The 25,317-nt window shown below is 44.1% G+C and overlaps 1 protein-coding gene across 3 annotated transcripts; it reads right to left on the bottom strand.

Moving 5' to 3' along the window:
* Positions 1-24,104, bottom strand: LOC146614285 (protein NLRC3-like). 3 transcript variants are annotated; one of them, XM_085377149.1, is made up of 10 exons: positions 23,986-24,104; positions 23,629-23,730; positions 22,873-22,951; positions 21,468-21,669; positions 19,513-21,313; positions 14,533-14,706; positions 13,353-13,526; positions 3,142-3,315; positions 706-752; positions 1-557 (listed from the first exon to the last, which is right to left on the bottom strand). In XM_085377149.1, exons 1-10 carry the CDS (start codon positions 24,102-24,104, stop codon positions 1-3), a joined length of 3,429 nt encoding a protein of 1,142 aa, XP_085233275.1. The 3 variants fall into 3 exon arrangements, with proteins under 3 accessions (XP_085233275.1, XP_085233276.1, XP_085233277.1); XM_085377150.1 differs by lacking the exons at positions 14,533-14,706; positions 23,629-23,730; positions 23,986-24,104 and having other exon boundaries at positions 22,873-22,944; XM_085377151.1 differs by lacking the exons at positions 1-557; positions 706-752; positions 3,142-3,315; ... (1 more) ...; positions 14,533-14,706; positions 23,629-23,730 and having other exon boundaries at positions 19,509-21,313.
* Positions 24,105-25,317: the final 1,213 nt, after the last annotated feature.

The raw sequence follows: 25,317 nt of genomic DNA on the forward strand, positions 1-25,317 counted from the left end.
TCAGCACAGGGACACTGAGGAACCACGACCGACTCTAAACCCAGGATAAAGAGTTTGAGTGAATGTGGTGTTGAAGGTGTGGAGGTGGATCAGAGTGTCAGAGGAGACTCTGTAGAAGGACAGAGTGCCAGCAGGACAGTCCACATACACTGCTGCTCTGTGAGAGACAGAGGAGGAGGAGGAGGAGGAGGAGGAGGAGGAGGAGGAGGAGGAGGAGATGGATGTTTGTCTGTCATTGTGCCAGACAGACTGAGGACCATTATCAGTGCAGTACAGACTCCAGGACTGATCATTGAATCCAAACCCACAGTCACTGCCTCCTTTCCTTCTGATGCTTCTGTAACTCACTGATATACAAACGTCTCCTCTCCACTCGACCTCCCAGTAACAGCGACCAGTCAGACCATTTCTACACAGCAGCTGATAAAAAACATCAAATCTGTCTGGATGATCAGGATATGACTGAACCTCCCACACATGTGTCACCTTCCTGTTGTTGTCAGACAGTTGGAGGTTTGTGTTCACTGTGTTTGTGTCGATTGTGAGTTGACAGGAATCTGATGGAGAGAACAAACACAATCCAGCTGCAGTTATTGATCCATCATCTGTTCATTGATTGACACTTTGATGATGACTCCTGACATGATGAAGATGGTTGAATGTGTGCTGCTTTGTTTTCATGAATCCCATTAAAAACACACTTACACTTCCTCAGACCTGGTCTCAACCATCGGACTCCAGCAGGCTCCACCCTGAAAGGAGGAGGGGGGTCAGAGCAGCACAGTCAGCATGCACACATGGACATTACATGGCTCTCACACACACACTGTTACACACTGAGCTCAAAGCTCGGCTCCACTGTTTTATTCAAAGAAATCTACATTTATTTATCAGCACATTTAAAAACAGCTTGAGCCAAAGTGCTGCACAGAGTAGAGAGAAAATAGGAAACATACACAGTAATGACTATAAAGACTGGTCAGGATTGAAAGCTACAGAGTACAAATGTGTTTCCAACCGGCTTTTAAAAATGTCCAGTGTTGGTGACGACCTGATGTGAAGGGCGACTGTTCCAGAGTTTGGCTGCAGCCATCGATAAAGCTCACCTCTGTTTTTACGTCTAGTTCTGGTCAGAAGCTGCTTATCTGCAGACCTGAGGGCTCCACTTGGATTCTTTTGTTAAAGAGAGATAAGATGGAGCCAATCCATTCACAGATTTAAAGACAACCAGATCTGGAAGTGGATTCTACCACGTACTGGTAACCAGTGGAAAAAGCTGGTGATGGGTCGTCTAGCACAGACCCACCGCTGGAACCAGACAATTGATGAGGGAGAGAACTGTGACAGCGCCGTTCCTTCACTTGACCTCAGTCGCTCTCGTCTGCTCCCTCGTAACACTGCTCTTTATTGAGGTCACATGAATATGCACAAGTTCATTAACATGTGACGTCTTACACAGGTATGAACAAAGAGTACCAGTCTGTGCATAGCGTGTGTGTCTGTGTGTGTTCCAGATGTGACCCTGTGAAGACTCCCCAAAGCTGGTGCTAAGAGTCCAGCGGTCCCCCTAACAAAGGGCTCTTATACTTAACCAGACACAGAGCAGGTGTTCTCCTAAACCATAAATCAGTAAGAGAAGGTACGACCTCTCTCATGACCTTAAGGTGTGTGTGCATGCCAGAGCACTCTGGAAGGCACACAGAGTCTTTACAGACTACTGAGGCTACGTCCACACGTACACGGGTATTTTTAAAAACGGAGATTTTCCGTTTTCGTTTTAAAAAATAATCCCGTTCACACATAAAGGCAGAAATGAAGGAAAACGCTGCCAGGAACATGCCAAAGCAGCAGGTGGCGCTATATTCCTAACCTGTAGAAATGTTGGCCAATCAGAAGTCTAGAAGCCTTGGTGGGAAAAAGTAAACAAAGCTGGGGCATAGAAGCAGAACCGAGTCGTATGTGTGGAGGGACAGTAACTGTGTGTATATGTAAGCATTTAAACACTGCAGAGAGTAGAATTAACAGTAACAGTATTGTAGAAATTCATTTCACCCAAACAATAACGTGGCGCACAGTGTGACGTCAAAAAAGGCGCACACCTTTGACGCTGCGTTTTCTGCGTTTTCTCCGTTTTTCTCGTCCACACGTAAATGCAAAAACTGAGTTTTCGAAAATATCCACCCTGGTGGATATTTTTGGTGGATAGCTAATAACAGCAGTCTATTTAGCAGTAGCTGCTCACGTTGTTATAAAGTAAAGGAAAACGATATGAGCATTAGGTTCTAATGCGTATCTGCCTTGAATTAGACGTAGGTGCTAATGGCAGCCTACTTAGCATTAGCAGCTCAGATTGTTGTAATGCTAGGGTAAGCATTACAACAATGTTGTAATGTTAGCATTAGCCGTTCACATTGTTAAAAAGTAAGTGTTAACATTAGTGCATAATGCTAATTCGCATCAAATTAGCGTTAGTTAATAACGGCAGCCTATTTAGCATTAGCAGATAATGTTGACCTTGGCCCACTGGAAAAGTTAACAACTAAAGATTTAGGAGTGTTTCTCGATAGCTCTTTCTCATTTGAGAAACAAATAAATTCTGTTATTAAAACCAGCTGTAAGGTTTATATTGTTGATTGTCATTTATGCTTAGAAATATTTACTCATATATGCTTAGAGTTCTATAATCGATTGCATAATGATAGAGGTTTGATCCTTAGGCTACGTCCACACGTACCCGGGTATTTTTGAAAACGCAGATTTTTCTATGCGTTTGCACCTTTCGTCCACACGTAAACGGCGTTTTTGGTCACTGAAATTGGTTCGTCACTGAGATTTTTAAAAACTTAAGTTACAAAATGTTGTCTCTGTCCAAATATTTATGGACCTAACTGTAGGTCTACTTTTAAGGAAACTCTCAACATGACTTATCAGTTATCATTAATGTTCCTGCAAACAGACTCCTTGGAGACCCCCTACATAAATATCCACGTACTATCCAGCTAGACTAGTGTGTCTGTCCCTGAAAATATTCCTGCATGTGTGATTGTTCATGTCTCATCTGCAGGAAACAAACAGGAAGTGAGTGAAGGACACAGGAAATGTTTCCAGCTTGTCCTCCTCTATCAGACATTCTCTCCATACCTGAGAGTGTCCAGTCTCCAGCCTGGATCCTTCAGTCCAGACGACAACAGCTTCATTCCTGAGTCACCTGGATGATTGTAGCTCAGATCCAGCTTTCTCAGATGGGAGGGGTTGGAGCTCAGAGCTGAGGCCAGAGAAGTACAGCCTTTCTCTGTGATCAGACAGCCTGACAGACTGCAGACACACAAAACAACAATCTATCTTTTAAAGATCATTTTCTGTTTGTCACAGTAACATCTATCCATTTACATCCATTCAATGTAACTTTATTTAAAAGTGACAATTCCCAACAGACAACAACAGTCGTCTGAAGCTGTTTAACAGTGTAAGGCCCCAAAAACCAGACAATCCACTGTGTGCAGCACTTGGTGATGGTGGGAAGGAAGAACTCCCTTTGACACAACGATCCTCCCAGTGAAAACAGGCTCCTGGAGGAGAATCTATCAATCAATCTTTATTTATAAAGCACTTTTCATACAAAGATATAGCACAAAGTGCTTTACATGGTTAAAAGCGCCCCCCCCCGCCCTCCAACTCACTCCCCACACTCTCATTAACATAAACGATCATGGATACATATCCCCCCCCCCCCACGCGCGCACACACACACACACACACACACACACACACACACACACACACACACACACACACACACACACACACACACACAAACAAAGAGTAAAATTGGGCTGGGCACACATGAGCCAGGTGAGGAAACACTATCACAGGGAGCCGGTTACAGACTGCAGCCTCCAGGCTGGGCACACAGCATATAATATAAATAGAATAACAGGATAGAATAAATAAGCATAAAATAAATAAACGCTAAGTAAAAGCTAAATTAAAAAGGTAGGTCTTGAGCCTGTTCTTAAAAACATGTACGTTCTCTGCGGCCCTGAGCTCCTCCGGCAGGCTGTTCCACAGACGAGGACCATACCACTGAAAAGCTGCCTCTCCGTGAGTATGTGTCCTGACTTTAGGGACAATCAAAAGGCCAGTACCAGAGGACCTCAGGGTCCGCGAGGGTTCGTATGGTAAAAGCAGATCTGAGAGATAAGAAGGCCCAAGACCATTAAGACATTTAAAAACCAATAAAAGAACTTTAAAATCGATCCTGAAACACACGGGGAGCCAGTGCAGCGATTCTAAAACCGGTGTAATGTGGGCCCGCCCTCTGGTCTTCGTCAGCACACGAGCTGCCGAGTTTTGCAAGAGCTGTAAAGTTGAAATATTCTTCTTAGGAAGACCAGAGAGCAGGGCATTACAGTAATCAATGCGACTGGTAATAAAAGCATGCATCAGCATCTCCGTGTTGGCCCGAGAGAGAATAGGGCGGACTCTGGCTATATTTTTTAGATGATAAAATCCAATTTTGGTTACATGTTTAATATGTGGGATAAAACCAAGCTCAGAGTCAAAAATAACACCCAGGTTTTTCACTTGTAGCGAAGGACATAGTGAAAATGCCTGTAATTTAGACAAGAGTTTCTCTCTCTGAGCCTCAGGACCGACGATTAAAACTTCAGTTTTGTCCTGGTTAAGCTGTAAAAAGTTTTCTGCCATCCAAGATCTTATATCCAAGACACAGTTAAAAAGGGCATCCATTGGTCTGGTGTCATCAGGAGACACGGAGATGTACAGCTGCGTGTCATCAGCGTAACTGTGGACGTTCACTCCATGCCTCCTGATGACACCGCCGAGAGGGAGCATATACAAATTAAAAAGTACAGGGCCTAGAACCGACCCTTGAGGCACACCACATGTCATTTTATGGATCTTAGAGGAGCATGTATCCATACTCACCATAAAAGATCTGTCAGAGAGATAGGAAGTGAACCAGCTGTGTACAGCACCAGAGAGGCCCACCATGTGTTTTAGTCTGTTTAAAAGAATAGCGTGGTCTACTGTATCAAAGGCTGCGCTTAGATCCAGCAGCACCAGCACTGAGAGCTTTTGGGAGTCCCAGTTACATCTAAGATCATTTAAAACCTTTAGGAGAGCCGTCTCTGTGCTGTGGTTCACCCTAAATCCAGACTGGAATATCTCCAGGATCTGTCTATCATTGAGAAAATCAGTAATCTGAGTAAAAACAAGTTTTTCTAAGATTTTATTTAAAAATGGTGAGTTGGATACAGGTCTGTAGTTATTAAAATCATTAAATTCCAAATTGCTCTTCTTCAGAAGGGGCCTCACCACCGCCGTTTTAAAGGCAGCAGGGAAGACACCCAACTGAAGAGAACAAAGCCCAGCTTCAAAAAAACCTACCATGACTGGTTGCAGGGTGAGGGGAAAGAGAAGAGATGAGCTCAGAGAGACACAAAAGTTAAGGACATGCAGTCGTGACATATGAAAGCATCAGGAGTGAAAAGAGGGGAGTGGAGAAGAAAGCAGAGCATCATCAACAGCCTGAGCCTATAGCAGCATAACTAAGGGATGGTTCAGGGTCACCTGATCCAGCTCGAACTATAAGCTTTATCAAAAAGGAAAGTTTGAAGCTGATCTTCAAAGTAGAGGGTGTCTGTCTCCTGAACTCAAACTGGGAGCTGCTTCCACACCAAGTCCAACATAGCTAGGCTGAGTCGTTAGATTAGTCCAAAGTAAAGTCAGAAAGTCATTATTTGTGTCACATTTTAGTGCAAATGTACAACAACTGTCCAAAAGTTATTTCTAAATCTGATATTAAACAGTTTAAATGGTGAAAAAAGCTGTAAAGAAAACAGAGTCAATAAAAGCCTCTTTACAGGGTCACCAGTTTAAAACTCAGACATTTAAACTGGTGATTCTCCTTCTCTGCTCCATTTCCTCTCTAGACTTCCTGTTCCTAGGAGGGATTTGATTGGCTGAACGTCCTTTTAGCCTTTCTTTAGTTCTTTGGGTGCTAATCAAAGAGGTAAACACACGCGTCATGTGACGTGACATAAGGAGCGCTCTGATTGGTTGGGATTGACAAACTATGGTGCTGTTTGCAAGCTTAGCTTTGCAGAGGCAAGAAAATCTCTTGGGATGCTCCACAGTGACGTTTCCACACTTTGGAGCTTCTGAAGTGCAGATGTTTGGAAACGCTGCTCCAACGTGTGGTTCAAACACTCAGATCACGTGACCTCAGCTGCCACAGGTGGCATACCTGCGGCTTCCATGTTAGCATGTTAGCTCCAACAGGTGGTCAGTGTGAGAGCAGAAGATGATATCAGTGACATCCAAACAAGGAAGGAAGAGACTGTTGAAGGCAGCGAGCTGTGACTGCTGTGAACAGTGTCCTCACACTATTTTCTCCCTGTGTCAACATACATGAGGCTGCTTCAGCTGCAACACACCACAAACACCTTTATACAACTAAATATACTGAGAGCACACTGCTGTGGTTGCTGTGGTAACATCCATATATCCAGCTGTTTGGGGCCGAGTCTGCTTCCTCATCCTTGGTTCAACCCTCAAAGTTTGATGCGTTTTTTTGAGATTTGGTTTTATTTGTTGTTCTATACACTGTGAAACAAAGCTAGAAGCCCCTGTGGTTCAGCGGGGGACTCAAACCCAGGACCCAACCTGCTCCAACAACAGTCAGAGGATTTTATTAAGTCTCATTTTCTGTTCATAAGGAAAACATCAATAATGAAGAGCACATGTTTATAGAGGCACATTCAGACCAATGACAACAGTCCATTCACACTGACCTCCACCTTTTTAAATGTGAGTAAACACATCATGGTTCTGGTGCTGACGTGGTATCAGGGACAGGTGATGATTTTGAACTCAGTCTGAGGTTTGATTACATTGAACCTGCACTGCTTTCTCCTGTTTATGACACATTTATACCCAAAGTCTCAGCTGGATAACAAAGAACGAGGAGAAACACATTTGTTGAGAGAATTGTTAACAAATGTGGTGAGAGTGTTGTAATAGTTACAGACAGAACTATGATTTATTTATTTAAATGCATTCCAGGACGTTTTTTACTCACGTTATGTCGCTTCCACGATGTTATTTTTCTCTCCTACAACGTACGTTACAATTACATTAGCATGACCATTTATCCAAATTAGGCGATGACGTCATTCAGCGACTTCCAGCAACTTTTAGGACAGCCAATAGCAATTTTCCTTACTGAGGAGTTGGCAACACTGCTAGGAGCAGTGGGTGGATGGCAGCATCATCATGAAGGATCAGTGAGAATAAATCATCATCCACAAAGAAAACCAGTCTGAGTGTCTGACGCTCTTGTTAGAAAGACGCAGTCGCAGCTTGTGGGTGCAGTTAGCTGGTTTGCTAGTTAGCTGGTTTGCTAGTTAGCTGGGAGCTAACTCACTCGAACATTTAATGCTAAACTGTCTAAATTGTGTGAGCAGCATTCATTGCTGCTCTGTGTTACTCTCCAGCCTCTCTTTAACTTATTCCTCTCAGTTTTTTTCCTCCTTACAAACTAGAAAACCTTCTTTTTCAGCTTCTCCTCCACACTCAAGCTGTGGCTAAGGTGCTACCAGCACGCATGCTCGGTGTGTCCAAATTCATGGGCTGCTTCCTCCTGAGCCGCATTTGTAGACCGATAACGTCACAGCGACGCGCCGAAGGCTGTCCAAATTCGTGGACTCCTCCGAATGCAGCCGACAAATGCGTCCTCCTTTTCCCCGAATTTGAAGGATGGGTCGGGTGTGTCCTTCGTGGCCCACCATATCCCAGAATTCATATTGCGGCCCAGCCAAACTCCAGTTTCTGGTAATGGCGACCGCTACTAAGATTTAAATTTACTCTTATTAATCTTTCTGGGTCACAAAACTTTTAACATATTTTCAGGCGAGAAAGTAGTTGTGTAAACATCAAATATCTGCTCGGTTTATCAAGATATCCCATATTTGCAAAAGTGCTTCGACGTTTTCGGAGACGTCTGCTACCCACCAGCTCGACAGCTAGCCGGGAGCTCGAGGGTCACTGATGCGGCCGAGAACGGCACAACTCCCGGCACATCATTTTCAGATCACCGCAGACTTTCGCTAATCAGGTTAAAAGTAATATATAAGTCACTTAGACAACCTAAAAATGTCATTGTTTGGCTTTTTCAGTGTTTTATTTGTTCGTGAGTAAATCGGTTTGGCTGAGATTAAAGTTATCAGATTAGATAAAATAAAACTATGAATCCCCCGGGTGGGTTCGTCCTTGGTTTTTACACAACTGAATAAACGTCAAACAGAAAACTGATTAAACAGACGTGTGAGATGGTCATCTACTTTTAACCGGATTATTCGTCCAGAATTGCTGTGCGTTGCTGACCTACAGCAGACAAGAGCTTCTGGACATCTGGACTCACAACTCCAACAGTTTTATCGCCGATCTCCGACTCATCCCAGAGATCTCCAGAACACCGGAGGCTGCCCACTCTCCCCGGCTGGGCGGAAGTGCACGCAGACGGCGCCGAGATCGTAAACAAAGGCGAGGTAGGCGCGGAGGGCTACGGGCTAAGCTAAAGCTAACACCACACCGGCTGCCTTTACCCAGTATTTTCCTCGCCAATGTCCGTTCTCTGGCAAACAAAATGGATGAGATACGGCTCTCCATCACTAACAACAGACGGATTATGGACTCAAATGTCATGTTTTTCACCGAAACATGGCTGAACAACAGCTGCCCGGACAATGCTATCGAGTTAGCAGGACGCCACACACACCGAGCCGACAGGCTAGCAGATGACTCCGGCAAGACCAGAGGTGGAGGTTTGTGCATTTATATTAACAATGCTTGGTGCATGAACTCCACTACTACTGAGAGTCACTGCTCACCTAATGCGGAGTTTTTAATGGTCAAATGCAGACCTTATTATCTCCCCAGAGAATTCACTTCGATCATACTCACTGCCGTGTATATACCCCCCGACGCTAATGCTAGGTTGGCCATGAAAGAACTTTCTGCAGCCATTAACAAACACCAGAATAAACACCCCGAGGCTGCTTTTATTGTTGCTGGCGACTTCAACCACACCAACTTAAAGACAGTCCTCCCCAGATTCCACCAACATGTCTCCTGCCACACCAGAGGAGACAAGACTTTAGACCATGTGTATTCCAACCTGGCTGGAGCCTACAAAGCCACACCCCTCCCCCACATTGGACAATCGGACCATCTCTCCCTGTTCCTCACACCTCGGTATTCACCACTCATCCAACGTGTGAAACCTGCTGTGAGGACAATTAAAGTGTGGCCAGAGGGGACAGAGGCAGTGCTCCAGGACAGATTTAAAAACACAGACTGGAATATGTTCACCCACACAGACCTGGACCAGTACGCCTCATCTGTACTGGATTACATCTCCAAAACCACAGACAGTGTCACCACCCAGAAACGGATCACCATGTACCCCAACCAGAAGCCTTGGATGAACCGGGATGTTCGTCTCCTCCTGAAGGCCCGCAACACTGCCTTTAGGTCAGGAGATGCACACGCCTACAGCACAGCCAGGGCTAATCTAAAGAAGGGCATCAAAAAAGCCAAACACCATTACAAAAAGAAGGTAGAAGAACACTTCTCCAACTCCAACCCCCGACGCATGTGGCAAGGACTCCAGACCATCACAGACTACAGGACCACCAAACCCTCCCCCGCATCCTCTGATGTCTCCTTCCTCAACGAGCTCAACAACTTTTATGCTCGTTTTGAGCGAGGGAACCCCACAACCACAACCAAAGCAGACATGACGCCAGACCACCAACCTATGACTCTCTCCCCCACCGAGGTAGGAGCGGTGCTGAGCAGGATCAATGTCCACAAGGCTGCAGGCCCTGATGGCATCCCCGGGCGTGTTCTCAGAGCGTGTTCTGGGGAGCTTGCAGGAGTGCTCACAGACATATTCAATCTGTCCTTGGCCCACGCTGTGGTACCGGCCTGCTTCAAATCCACCTCCATCGTCCCGATACCCAAAAACTCCAACCCATCTTGCCTCAATGATTACCGCCCAGTAGCACTCACCCCCATCATCACTAAGTGCTTAGAGCGACTGGTCCTAGCACACTTCAAATCCTGTCTCCCCCCCACCCTGGACCCCCACCAATTTGCATACCGCCGGAACAGGAGCACAGAGGATGCAGTCTCCATCGCACTGCACTCTGTCCTCTCACACCTGGACAACAACAACACCTACGCCAGAATGCTGTTTATAGACTTCAGTTCAGCATTCAATACAATCCACCCCTCACAACTCATCAGGAAACTGACAGACCTGGGTATCAGTTCCCTCATCTGCAAATGGTTACTGGACTTCCTGACCAACCGCCCCCAACATGTCCGGCTGGATAACCGCTGCTCATCTACAATCACGATGAACACCGGTGTACCACAAGGCTGTGTGATGAGCCCTTTCCTCTACTCCCTCTTCACCCACGACTGCAGACCTGCTGATGGTTCCAACACCATCATTAAGTTTGCAGATGACACCACGGTGATTGGCCTCATCAGTGACAACGATGAGGCCGCCTACAGGGAGGAGGTGGATCGTCTGGCTGAGTGGTGCGACAGAAACAACCTGCTGCTTAACACCGAGAAGACCAAGGAGCTCATCGTGGACTACAGGAGGAATGCTGACCCACATCCACCCATCCACATTAAGGGGACGGCTGTGGAGCGTGTGAGCAGCTTCAAGTTCCTGGGAGTCCACATCTCCGAGGATCTCACCTGGACGACCAACTGCTCCAAGCTGGTCAAGAAGGCTCACCAGCGCCTCTTCTTCTTGAGGACTCTGAGGAAGAACCACCTGTCCTCAGACATCCTGGTGAACTTCTATCGCTGCACCATCGAGAGCATCCTGATCAACTGTATAACAGTCTGGTACGGGAACTGCTCTGCCTCGGACCGGAAGGCGTTGCAGAGGGTCGTGAAAACTGCCCAGCGCATCGCCGGAGCACCACTTCCTGCCATAAAAGACATCTACAGGAAGCGGTGTCTGAAAAGGGCTGGGAAAATCATCAAAGACCCCAGTCACCCATCACATGGACTCTTCACCCTCCTGCCCTCTGGGAGGCGCCACAGGAGCCTCCGGACTAAGACCACCAGGTACCGGAACAGCTTCTTCCCCACAGCTGTCAGACTCCTGAACTCTGCCTCCTGACATCTGACCCACGTTAAACTCATGGACTGAACATACACACACCCACAATGGACAACTGTACCCTCAAACACAATAATAACATGGACTGAACCACCACTCACAACCACTAGCACTTTATATAGCCTCTGTAGAAACTATCTACACCCTCACTTATCTTAACTGCACTACTGTATAGCTCTGTGTAAATAATCATTCTGTACATACGATAATTTTTAATCCTACAACTGTTTACAACTTGCATAGTTCCCATTTCTGTATAGCTGTATATCCCAGATTCTGTAAAGTTATTTATTTCATATTCTGTATAGTTTTTCATATTTATATCCTGTTCATATCCTGTACATAGCTTGTACTCACTACAGCCTGTACATACTTATAGTTATAGAATATTCACAACATACTTCATACCGTGTACATTATAACATACCATAATAGACCCATTTCTGTAATATACTCACATATCTATATTATTGCTAATATATATTGTAATATATCACTAAAGCACTTCTGGATGGATGCAAACTGCATTTCGTTGCCCTGTACCTGTGCATGTGCAATGACAATAAAGTTGAATTCTATTCTAATTTACACCAGTGTCCTGTTATATTTTAGATAGCAAGGAGCAGACGGCCGAGTTTATTAAACTCCACCGAGACAGCAGTGACGCTAATCAGAAGGCTAGACCGTCCAATTTCACGGCCGTTTACTTCCGGCCTACCCGACCTTCTGAGGACCCGGCCCACGTAGACCGCGAAGGCCGGGTGCTCAGGAGGAAGCAGCCCATGAATTTGGACACGACCACAGTCTTTCTCACTCAACAGTTACACTCGTCACCCAGACTAACACCACTCCACATGTTCACAACTAGGAGGCGCTAAAAGACCACATACAGTGAGATTATCAATAAATGTCTGCTGTGTCTGACAGTGACTTGAGTTTTTACTAACTGGCTACATGAGCAGGATTAGCTGCAGTGCTATCTTTGTAAAAGAGACTCAGCATTAGAACCAAACAGAAACATTTCTACTTTTTCTGCAGCACCAGCTGGATGCATGGAGCCTAAACTCCAGTGACAATGAGACACATACAGTGTGACTGCTGTGACTTTACAGCTGGGCCTCATTCACTGACATTAGTCAGATATGACTGACTCTATATCACACTTAAAGCTTCCTGTAAATGAAAGAATCAGTGAAAACGAGGCACTTCAGTTGATTTTAAACAAAAACTCTGAACATAACCTGATCCAGACCAGGTTATTGGTTCAGCATCAGTAACCATGGTGATGTAGCCAGGTAAACACAGAGACAGACAATTTATGCTCACAATCACACATCTCCAGTTAACCTTGCATGCATGTTCTTGGACTGTGGGAGGAATAGTACCTGAAGACAACCCACATAGACCACACTATCACCCCTATTTACAGAATTATAATCTAATTAGATGATAAAGTAATAAATTATTTGGTATTTTAATAAAAATACATTTTAGCAATAGTTTATAAGTCAACAATTATAGTTTTAAAAAAAGTGACAAATCAAACAGTCAATAAATCTTCTACAGCTGAAACTAATGTAGACAATGTCGGGGGAGGAAGTAAAAGTAAAAACCAGAGACGATAACTACCAAAATAAAACGGGAAGTGAATAACATTCAAGCTCACTTTAAGCTCAACAGTCAAATTCAGTTTTATATTAATCTATTGTTTTGAATTTTTGTTTACATTTTATGTTTAAGTGAGGCAATGAGTCATATCACTATGACCAAATATATATTTCATCTTTTCAGTCAGAAATAATCAATTGATCATATTTTTATTACTAAAATTTTCTGAAAATCAAATTCTGATATCTGAACAAACAGCTCTGTAAAAACCTTCAGAATACAGGAATCGAACTAGAAGGTTTGGTGGATGAAGCACTGCTAAAATAAAGAATTTGGACTCAGAGGAGCAGATGGGACATTTCATTGCAAATGAAAGACAGAAAGTGAACAAATATCACTAAAAACCCCAGACACTAATTTCTACATTAAGACTTTTTTCAAATCAATTGACTGTTTATGCAGTAATAGAAATCAGGTTTAACATGATCATCGGTGGAACATTTTAAATCCTGACCTGAGAGTTTCCATTTTACAGCGTGGACTCTTCACTCCAGCAGACAGAAACTTCACTCCTGAATCCTGCAGGTCAGAGTTACTCAGGTCCAGCTGTCTCAGACTAGAGGACTGGGAGCTGAGAGCTGAGGACAGCGCTTCATAGCCTCTCTCTGAGAGCTTACAGTGACTCAGTCTGAAAAATGACACATAAACATTAAACACTGTTATTAAATTGCAATGAGGGTGCACTAAAGAGTTTTTAGATTTTTTGCAATAAATCCTGTTTATTGCAACACTAGGTCAACACTAGGGCTGCACGATTAATCATTAGAAAATCGCGATCTCGATTCATACTTGTGTGCGATCTCATTTCCAAATGACAACGATTTAAAAAAAAAAAAAAAAAAAGACGACGATTGTACCGCATTTTGATCCGGGACGTACTCTGCATGAAAACAAGCGCTCACTCTTCCTGCTCAACAAATGACAAGGGCGGAGCCTTATACCACGTGATACAGAAGCTGTGCCGTGTGATGCTAAAATTAGCAGGAAAAACAACGGAGAGCACGTCAGGGATGACGAGAAAGTGACAGGAGAAAATCCGTCCCGGTCAACCACCCAAACATCAATAACGGGAACCTTATACAGCGCTTCCCTATACCCGTCGAACTCCCGCAGGCACAAAGAAACTACGGAGGCTATTACTTATCACCTGACCAAAGATATGGCTCCATCAACACTGTGCAAAACGAGGGATTTAGGAAAACGATCAACACCCTAGACAAACACTACACAGTGCCGTCCCGCAACTATTTTTCTATTGTTGCACTACCTGCTCTGTACACGCAGCGTCGAGCAACGGTGGAGACGGAATTTCAAGCAGTACAACATTTTGTTGTTTTTATGTTTATTTATTGTTTTTATGTTCAGTCTCAACTGTTATGAAGTTGATGTGCAGTTAATAAGTGCAATAAATATTTATACTGGAAAAGAGAATCGTGAGAGAATCGTGATCTCAATTCTAAGCCAAAAAATCGTGATTCTCATTTTATGCAAAATCATGCAGCCCTAGTCAACACTAAGAGATGACACTAACATAAAACTATTACAGAAGTTTAACTGACTTTTTTCCCCATTTAGTGGCTTCTTATTGGTTAATTCTGTCAATTCATGAAAAGCACAACATAACTTGATCTCACCTCAGAGTATTCAGTTTACAGTGTGGACTTCTCAGTCCTGCAGAAAGAAACTCCACTGCTGGATCCTGCAGGTTGTTGTTACTTAAGTCCAGCTCTCTCAGTGTAGAAGACTGGGAGCTGAGAACTGAGGACAGAGCTTCATACCCTCTTTCAGAGAGATCAGGGACACTCAGCCTAAAAAACAAAAACAAAATAAAGACATAATCTGAAAAATTGTCATTTGATAACAAACTGTTTGTGATTAATTTAAATCACTTCTTGTGTTGAACCTTTGAAAGAAAGACAAATGTCAGTGTGCATTACTATTTATGGCTAAAAAACGTTTTAGTTTAAAAATGTTCCCTGTGTAAATATAAAGACCTGGAACTTGTTCATTAAATGCTAAACAAAAACAAGTGATGACTCATTCTGTGAACAGGTGACAGTAGGGCTGCACGATTTTGCATAAAATGAGAATCACGATTTTTTGGCTTAGAATTGAGATCACGATTCTCTCACGATTTTCTTTTCCAGTATAAATATTTATTGCTAGGGATGGGTACCGGTCATGGCACCGGTTCTGACATAAACGGTAGTAACCAGACCGAAAAGCAGCGCACATTTCGGTGCTTTATTTCGGTGCTTTTTTTTCCTGAGCTGTGATACACTTCTAGCCAATCATTTTACGTTTCCGAGGATAGTAGGCGGGGCCGGGTACGTACGTTCTGTTAGAGCAGAGCTACAGATTAAAAATGTCCAAGGCGAAGCGGTCAAAGTCTGGCTGTACTTCACAGCAAAAGATGCAAACTCAGCAGCAACAAGTGCTTTAAGCTGATACTGTGATACTGTCAAAGGAGGTAACACCTCGAATCCGATGAAACACCTGGCGACGCATAGCGTTTTTTTTAAAAGCCAAGAAATGCGCCGTATTTGATAGCTTGCTGCGAGACCTCACACCGAGCGCATCTACTGCGGGTGTGGTGCCTGTTATCGACCCGGAGTTAGAACATCCCCCAAAAACCCGAAGAGGAGAGTCCTGGCCCCTAGCCCTGCCAGTGTAGCAGAAATGATGAGGATGATGATGCAGCAGCAGCCGTTCTTCTCTGCGTGAGTAGCTTCATGTTGTTCGTGTGTAATTTACGTTGAGTAGGCTAACCACGTTATTACATTAATGCATGTAAGGTGAACTAGCAAACATCATCATAGCTACAGTGGGGCAAAAAAGTATTTAGTCAGCCACCGATTGTGCAAGTTCCCCCACTTAAAATGATGACAGAGGTCAGTAATTTGCACCAGAGGTACACTTCAACTGTGAGAGACAGAATGTGAAAAAAAAAATCCATGAATGCACATGGTAGGATTTGTAAAGAATTTATTCGTAAATTAGGGTGGAAAATAAGTATTTGGTCACCTCAAACATGGAAAATCTCTGGCTCTCACAGACCTGTAACGTCTTCTGTAAGAAGCTTTTCTGTCCCCCACTCGTTACCTGTATGAATGGCACCTGTTTGAACTCATCATCTGTATAAAAGACACCTGTCCACAGCCTCAAACAGTCAGACTCCAAACTCCGCCATGGCCAAGACCAAAGAGCTTTCGAAGGACACCAGGAAAAGTATTGTAGACCTGCACCAGACTGGGAAGAGTGAATCTACAATAGGCAAGCAGCTTGGTGTGAAAAAATCAACTGTGGGAGCAATCATCAGAAAATGGAAGACATACAAGACCACTGATAATCTCCCTCGATCTGGGGCTCCACGCAAGATCTCATCCCGTGGGGTCAAAATGATCATGAGAACGGTGAGCAAAGATCCCAGAACCACACGGGGGGACCTGGTGAATGACCTGCAGAGAGCTGGGACCAAAGTAACAAAGGTCACCATCAGTAACACACTACAACGGCAGGGAATCAAATCCCGCAGTGCCAGACGTGTTCCGCTGCTGAAGCCAGTGCATGTCCAGGCCCGTCTGAAGTTTGCCAGAGAGCACATGGATGATACAGCAGAGGATTGGGAGAATGTCATGTGGTCAGATGAAACCAAAGTAGAACTTTTTGGTATAAACTCAACTCGTCGTGTTTGGAGGAAGAAGAATACTGAGTTGCATCCCAAGAACACCATACCTACTGTGAAGCATGGGGGTGGAAACATCATGCTATGGGGCTGTTTTTCTGCCAAGGGGACAGGACGACTGATCCGTGTTAAGGACAGAATGAATGGGGCCATGTATCGTGAGATTTTGAGCCAAAACCTCCTTCCATCAGTGAGAACTTTGAAGATGAAACGAGGCTGGGTCTTCCAACATGACAATGATCCAAAACACACCGCCCGGGCAACAAAGGAGTGGCTCCGTAAGAAGCATTTGAAAGTCCTGGAGTGGCCTAGCCAGTCTCCAGACCTCAACCCCATAGAAAATCTGTGGCGGGAGTTGAAAGTCCGTGTTGCTCGGCGACAGCCCCAAAACATCACTGCTCTCGAGAAGATCTGCATGGAGGAATGGGCCAAAATACCAGCTACTGTGTGTGCAAACCTGGTAAAGACCTATAGTAAACGTTTGACCTCTGTTATTGCCAACAAAGGTTATGTTACAAAGTATTGAGTTGTATTTTTGTTATTGACCAAATACTTATTTTCCACCCTGATTTACCAATAAATTCTTTACAAATCCTACCATGTGCATTCATGGATTTTTTTTTCACATTCTGTCTCTCACAGTTGAAGTGTACCTCTGGTGCAAATTACTGACCTCTGTCATCATTTTAAGTGGGGGAACTTGCACAATCGGTGGCTGACTAAATACTTTTTTGCCCCACTGTACATGCGGCTGTCTTCTTGTTTGATGGCAGATACTCCCTTCACCCTGGCCAAAAAGGCTAAAATGACCAAAGAAAAAGTGGAAAACAGTTAAACATGAGAGGTTTTTGGACAAAGTTTGTGTTTTTTCCATTGTTTAAGCACTGCTTCCAGTCAAGAGTGATACCATATATGCCCCATAGCTGCAGGAAAGGCACACATTGTTATCTTTTTACAAAAAAACAGCTGAGCATGAGAGGTTTTTGGACAAAGTTTGTGTTCTCCATTCTTTAAGCACCGTTTGAGCACCGGCACCGTTTCAAAAGTACCGGTTTGGCACCGGTATCGGATAAAACCTAAACGATACCCATCCCTATTTATTGCACTTATTAACTGCACATCAACTTCGTAACAGTTGAGACTGAACATAAAAACAATAAATAAACATAAAAACAACAAAATGTTGTACTGCTTGAAATTCCGTCTCCACCGTTGCTCGACGCTGCGTGTACAGAGCAGGTAGTGCAACAATAGAAAAATAGTTGCGGGACGGCACTGTGTAGTGTTTGTCTAGGGTGTTGATCGTTTTCCTAAATCCCTCGTTTTGCACAGTGTTGATGGAGCCATATCTTTGGTCAGGTGATAAGTGATAGCCTCCGTAGTTTCTTTGTGCCTGCGCGAGTTCGACGGGTATAGGGAAGCGCTGTATAAGGTTCCCGTTATTGATGTTTGGGTGGTTGACCGGGACGGATTTTCTCCTGTCACTTTCTCGTCATCCCTGATGTGCTCTCCGTTGTTTTTCCTGCTAATTTTAGCATCACACGGCACAGCTTCTGTATCACGTGGTATAAGGCTCCGCCCTTGTCATTTGTTGAGCAGGAAGAGTGAGCGCTTGTTTTCATGCAGATTACGTCCCGGATCAAAATGCGGTACAATCGTCGTTTTTTTTTTTTTTTAATCGTTGTCATTTGGAAATGAGATCGCACACAAGTATGAATCGAGATCGCGTTTTTCTAATGATTAATCGTGCAGCCCTAGGTGATAGGCAAGACTGTAAGTATGTAGCAATGAGAGGGAAGGCTGGCTCATATCCTGGTGAGTGAGGGTTAGTTACTCTAGGAAAAGGTCAAGGTATGATTGAGAGATTCTGGGAGACTGAACCAGTGAAATGGAAATTCGTTCAATTAAAGCAGATATAGTGATTAGTCCTTCCATCAGTCGTCCACAAAGCAGTGAGATAAAGTCTCAAGTCTCATTCTGCACAGTGTAAATGTCAGTGTCCTCCGGGTCCTCACTGATCATTGCATTCTGTCACAAATTGTCATGGTTCACAGACTGTGTACAGTCGGAAATCAAAGTGCACGACATTGGAGAGATTGAAAAACAATCAAGCATGCAGATCTAACAACAGTAAACCAGAAGAAACACGAGGAATATAATTGATTCAGCAGCTGCAGATCCTTGGAGCTGTACTGGTGAGGCAGATTGTAACATATAGAAGTGAACTCGTCTTCAGCTGAGCAGTGCACTGATGCAGAGCAATAAGACCAGAGGAGCAATGAGGGAGTTGATCACCTACGGCTCCATCACAGTCTTTGAACGTCTTCAGTCAGTACAGAATCATGCTGCGAGGCTTTTAACCAGCACATTAGACTGGACATTACTCCAGTTTAATCTCTTCACACTGGTAACCAGTTCATTTTAGGCGTTATTTAAAGTTTTAGTCCTTACTTTTAGTCCCAGTTTATGTTTCTGACTTTCTACAATCCTACAGCTCTTCTCACATCTGAGATCTTCCAGTCAAAGGCTTTTACTGGTCCCACTAACTCATTTATTCAGACTCTAGTATTCAGAGTGGCCTTTAACTAGTTTTAGGCTGTATGATGTTCAGTGTTTGCTGTTTAATGTTTTTATCTTCTGTGTTTTTATTGCCTGTTTCTATTGTAAAGCACTTTGTGGTTTTTGACCTGTGAAAGCTGCTGTATAAAGAAATTTACTTACAGGATGATTCTGGACGTGACTTTGATAAAAGCTGACACCCAGATATGTTTAAGACACTCTGACATTTACTGCTGCCATCAAACATTAACTATAATATACTGTATTTAGTGCTGATGATCATGTAAAAAAATATGTTTAAGTTTTTAAGGGTCCATCACACATGATACTGTTTATGTTATAAATAAAGCCTGATCACATGTTTACTCACAGAGCTTTGTTGGAGGCTTTGATCACTGGCAGCAGCCTCAGCAGAGCCTTCTCTGAAGCAGAGTATTTCTGCAGGTCAAACACATCCAGATCTTCTTCTGATGACAGTAAGATGAAGACCAGAGCTGACCACTGAGCAGGAGACAGATAATCTGTGGAGAGACGTCCTGATCTCAGGGACTGTTGGATCTCCTCCACTAGAGAACGATCATTCAGTTCATTCAGACAGTGGATCAGATTGATGCTTTTCTCTGCAGACAGATTCTCACTGAGCTTCTCCTTGATGTACTGAACTGTTTCCTGATTGGTCTGCCAGCTACTTCCTGTCTGTGTCAGCAGACCCCGTAGGAGAGTCTGATTGGCCTGCAGTGAAAGACCCAGGAGGAAGCGGAGGAACAAGTCCAGGTGTCCATTTGGACTCTCTAAGGCCTTGTCCACAGCACTCTGGTGGAGAGATTGAAGTTTTGGTTTGTTAAATAATTTAGATTTCTTGGAGGTTGTTTGTTGTTCTTGCATCAGATTGAGTCCAGAGTTGATGAAGGTCAGATGGACATGAAGAGCAGCCAGAAACTCCTGAACACTCAGATGGATGAAGCAGAACACCTTGTCCTGGTACAGTCCTCTCTCCTCTTTAAAGATCTGTGTGAACACTCCTGAGTACACTGAGGCTGCTCTGATATCGATGCCACACTCTGTCAGGTCTGATTCATAGAAGATCAGGTTTCCTTTCTGCAGCTGATCAAAAGCCAGTTTTCCTAGATACTCAATCATCTTCCTGTTCTTGGGACTCCAGTGTGGATCTGTCTCAGCTCCTCCATCATACTTGACCTTCTTCACTTTGGCCTGAACCACCAGGAAGTGGATGTACATCTCAGTCAGGGTCTTGGGCAGCTGTCCTCCCTGTCTGGTTTCCAGCACATCCTCCAGAACTGTAGCAGTGATCCAGCAGAAGACTGGGATGTGGCACATGATGTGGAGGCTTCGTGAAGTCTTGATGTGGGAGATGATGCTGCTGGCCTGCTCCTCATCTCTGAATCTCTTCCTGAAGTACTCCTCCTTCTGTGGGTCAGTGAACCCTCTGACCTCTGTCACCATGTCAACACAATCAGGAGGGATCTGATTGGCTGCTGCAGGTCGTGTGGTTATCCAGAGGCGAGCAGAGGGAAGCAGTTTCCCCCTGATGAGGTTTATCAGCAGCACATCCACTGAGGTGGACTTTCTAGGGTCAGTTAGGATTGTAGTTTTGTGGAAGTCCAGAGGAAGTCGACACTCATCCAGACCATCAAAGATGAACACAACCTGGAAGTCTTCAAAGCTGCAGATTCCTGCTTCTTTGGTTTCAGTAAAGAAGCGATGAACAAGTCCCACCAAGCTGAACTTTTCCTCTTTCAGCACATTCAGCTCTCTGAAAGTGAATGGAAATATGAACTGGATGTCCTGGTTGGCTTTGTCTTCAGCCCAGTCCAGGCTGTATTTCTGTGTTAAGACTGTTTTCCCAATGCCAGCCACTCCCTTTGTCAGCACTGTTCTGATTGGTTCGTCTCTTCCAGGTGAGGCTTTAAAGATGTCTTCTTGTCTGATGGTTGTTTCTGGTCTGTCTGGTTTCCTGGATGCTGTTTCAATCTGTCTGACCTCATGTTCATCATTGACCTCTGCAGTCCCTCCCTCTGTGATGTAGAGCTCTGTGTAGATCTGATTCAGGAGGGTTGGGTTTCCTGCTTTAGCGATGCCCTCAAACACACACTGGAACTTCTTCTTCAGGGTGGATTTAAGGTTACGATGACAAACAGCAGCTGGAAATTCTGAATAATAATAATAAAAGTACAACTTCAACAATCATATTTTACAAATCGCTGACAACATTTTCTGACCCACTGAGAAATGACTGAACACACTGGTGTCATGAGTGTCTCATTTATCTAACAGCTTAAAACCTTAAGTAAGAAATCCTCTTACGTCTCTGCAGACGGTCAGCCAGCTCCTCCTGCTTCATTCTCCTCAGGAAGTCCACTGTGATCTTCACAAATGCCTCTCTGCTGCTCCTCTGCTCATCATCCTCCCTCTGAAACTCCAAGCACTGGGGCTTATTTGGATTCAGAGCCTTCTGGATCTTCTTCAGCTCGTTCTTCACAAACGTGATGATGTTGTCCTCCAGCAGCTGGAACAGAATATTTATGAATGACCCACCACTCTGAACTTCAGTCCACACAACATCCACTTCTTTACAATCAAGAAGCATATCATCCACGATCTCCTCACCAATTATAAGTTTGACTTTATCTGATTAACTGAGAATTTCTCCACAACTCCACGGTCCCAAAACGCTGATTCTGTTCATATGAATGCAGCGATTTCAGTGGGAGAAACATTTCACTGGTGTTCAGAGCTGAACTACCAACAGGTTGATGATCGAAGCCAGAAACTTGGCGATGTTATAGGTGACAGAGTTGATCGTACAGACAGCTGGTCTTAAAGGTTCACTCTGTTTACACATACAGATCAGTATTTAAGGTTTGACTCTCATCATCCACTGGAGCACAAACTGGGCGTCATCAGGACGCTACAACACAGAGCGAACGCCATCCCCACAGACACAGCAGCCAGGGAGGCAGAAGAACATCACATCAAGAAGGTCCTGAGGAAATGTGAACCAGCTGACCAAACACATCCTGCTGCAGGATGTTAACATAGCAGCACACTGATGATCCACTCACTGTGAACAACACATTTGGACCTGATTTGCTGCTCTGGTTTACACGTGTGTGTAACTCTTAGAGCTGATTGGCTGCTTTTTATGGGGGTTGGGTCTTTGGAAAGTGAGCAAACCACAGTTTTAGTAACACACCCTGAACTGCACACTTTAACAAACAACATGAGATTTTAACTGTAATGTAAAAATCCTGTGATTCACTGTTATTAAGCACAAACACATCTATGGCCCCGTTTCCATTAGTAGCTGCTCAGATCGACTCGCCACAGGTCGCCACGACTGGACTGGATCCACTGGTTTCCATTACACCACCTAATGTGGTCGTCTGAATACAGCAGAGTGTTGACTCACATCATTAGTAAGTGCTAATGCTGCTAATTTCCATCATATTTGTCATTTATTTCTCAGAGTTATTGAAGAAACAGTTATTCAGCTTCATTCCCACTGATCTCGACTACAAACTGTTTCACTTTGGTTTCTGTTTAAAGCCTCGATGTTTAAAACGTTTCCCTGTGATCACATTTGCACCGTCTGATTTCAAAGTTTGTTTCTTTTGGTCATTTAGTCCACAGAGTCCTTGGTGTTCTGAAAGGGACCTATAAACAAATGCATTATTATTAATAATAAAGTAGTTGTTGTACATGTACAGACCATAAACATGGAGTCCAGCTGTGTTTGATGCTGCTGGGCAGACTGACCACTGGGACCCTCTGAGCTCTGCTGCTCCACTCTGTGGATGAACCATGGACACACACATGAAGCCACTTTCATTATTAAAATGTGAATTTAGCCTCTAAAAGCTGTGTTCAGTCAGTGTTGCTGCTTCCCTGTGTCTGACCTCACGTATGTGCTTCTGAAAGAACTGTTAAAAATCCCGTAAACACTTTTTAACCTGTGAAAAAACCTTTTCAGAACAGTTTAAGCTGTTATATGTTGAACTCTTGGCTGACATCATATTAAATGCTGTGGACTCAGAATATGATGTCACTCAAGTTTACATGTGTGTGAAGGCAGACGAGTCAGTACTTTGGTGATACAGTGTAAAGCTGCACTGATTTCCATGAACACCACTGTGGTTCAGTGTTGTCCTGATGGAGTAACAGCAGCCAGTATGATCCAGGCTTTAGCTGCTGGGTCTCTGTGTGACCTCTCAGACTGTTTAACAGATCAGACACAAAGAGCATCAGAGCTGTTCTTTAAAGACAAACATGAACCCACTCAGGTCACACTTTCCCCACAGATATGAGCATCACTGTCCTCAAACAGCAAATGACCAAGTCGAACATTTGGATCTTTTCTCTTTCATTGTTTTCTTTTTAATGAATCTTTGTAACAATCTGAGGATGTTTCAGGTCATATTTATCCAGGAAACACAAACATGTAAAGGAGTCATCACAGCTCTCTGACCTCGTTGCTCCAGGTTCACCACTGAAGTCTGGAGGTCGACCTTTGGACCGGTCACTCCTCACAGACGGACAGCTGGACCCTGCAGACTGTGACCTCTGACCTCTGCAGACACAAACATGATTGAAGCAGCTGTGATGACACAGACTGCAGATAATGCAGCTGTTTCCTGTCAGTAACATCCTCTTAGATTAGAGTTCAGCTTTTTACAGGAAAACTGGACAAAACTGATATTTGTTACAAACTCATTTTCATTTCCTCTCAGCTCACAAACACAGTCAGACAATCAACCAGAGTCAACACTGATTATAATGTCAGTGCAGAATTATTTCTGTTACTCAGTGAGTTCAGCTCTCTGACCTCGTTGCTCCAGGTTCACCACTGAAGTCTGGAACGTCGCCTTTGGACCAGTCACTCCTCACAGACGGACAGCTGGACCCTGCAGACTCTGCTCTGTCCTCCTCTTCCTCCATCATCATCTTCAGTCAGTCTGAGAGGTAAACCACAAACACTCAGTGAGTTCACATTAACAGGAGTAACCGAGTTACAGTCGCTGACCTCTGACCTGTCATGTGACCTAGAAACCAGGTCAATATGTCTGTAGGTTCAGTCATCCAGGTCATGTGATCTAAGGAGCTTGGAGAGAAAAGAGACGTCTTTAAGTTTCTGGAAGACGTTTCATCTGAGAAGCTTCTTCAGCTCTAAAACCAAACGGTGGAGAGTCCCAGATATTTAAACCTGAGACGGAAAGAAAGCATGTCGCTGACCCACCACTGATCATGATCAATGGTGGGTCAACAATATAAACACTTATTTCAAGGATGAAACTGTGAGTCTGATCACTTGAGCACAAACATCTGGAGCACAGACATCTGGAGCACAGACATCTGGAGCAGCATGTTGATGCTGTTGGTTGAGATGCTGAAGACTGAAGTCCAGGCAGCTCCAGCAATGATCCACTGATGTGGTTTTATTCCACGTATGAATGTTGTTATTGACAGAGATGAAGTTACTCAAAAAAGTCATTATTACACATATTACACAGAACACTTTAATTAAAAGTAATGGAGTATGTTACGTCATTACTCCTCATAACAGTACTTTCATGTTACTGTGTAAAATGAGCTGAAACACTGTCTCATAATCACCATAATCTAAAGCTGAGGTACAGCCCCACACACCAACACAGATCCTGATGAGGTCACGTGATGTTTCTCTGAGTGTTTATGAACACAAATCAAAGATGAAACAGCACAAAGACACTTCAAAGTGATTCTACTGTGGAAACATGAACAGGTAGAAACCTGCAGCCTGACTGCTCATCACTTTGTTACCTGTTCAGGTTCAGCAGCAGCAGCTCACTTTATCACGGTGCTGGTCTGGGGTCAGTGTTTACTCAGCTTTAACATCACTCTGGGTTCTTGGCTAGCTTAGCGTTAGCTTAGCTTTAGCTTAGCGTTAGCATGCTGTCAGGTGTCTCGTGTGGTGTGTAAATATTAATCACAGTGACAGTAAAGGAGGTAAAGGGCTGTGACGTCATCACGTACGCTGCGTCCTCTGAGTGAACTCACAAAGTACAAACTACAAGCACACAAACACGAACGTAGCTCAGAGTGGCGGACACACTCGGCCTCGTTGGTCCAGCTGTGAGTCCGTTACCGTGAACTATGGAGCGGCAGATTTGTGCTGAAC

The sequence above is a fragment of the Diplotaxodon limnothrissa genome, linkage group LG18 (genome assembly GCF_057381915.1).
Source record: "Diplotaxodon limnothrissa isolate DT_005_m linkage group LG18, D_limnothrissa_male_GT1.1, whole genome shotgun sequence".
NCBI classification, from domain to species: Eukaryota; Metazoa; Chordata; class Actinopteri; order Cichliformes; family Cichlidae; genus Diplotaxodon; species Diplotaxodon limnothrissa.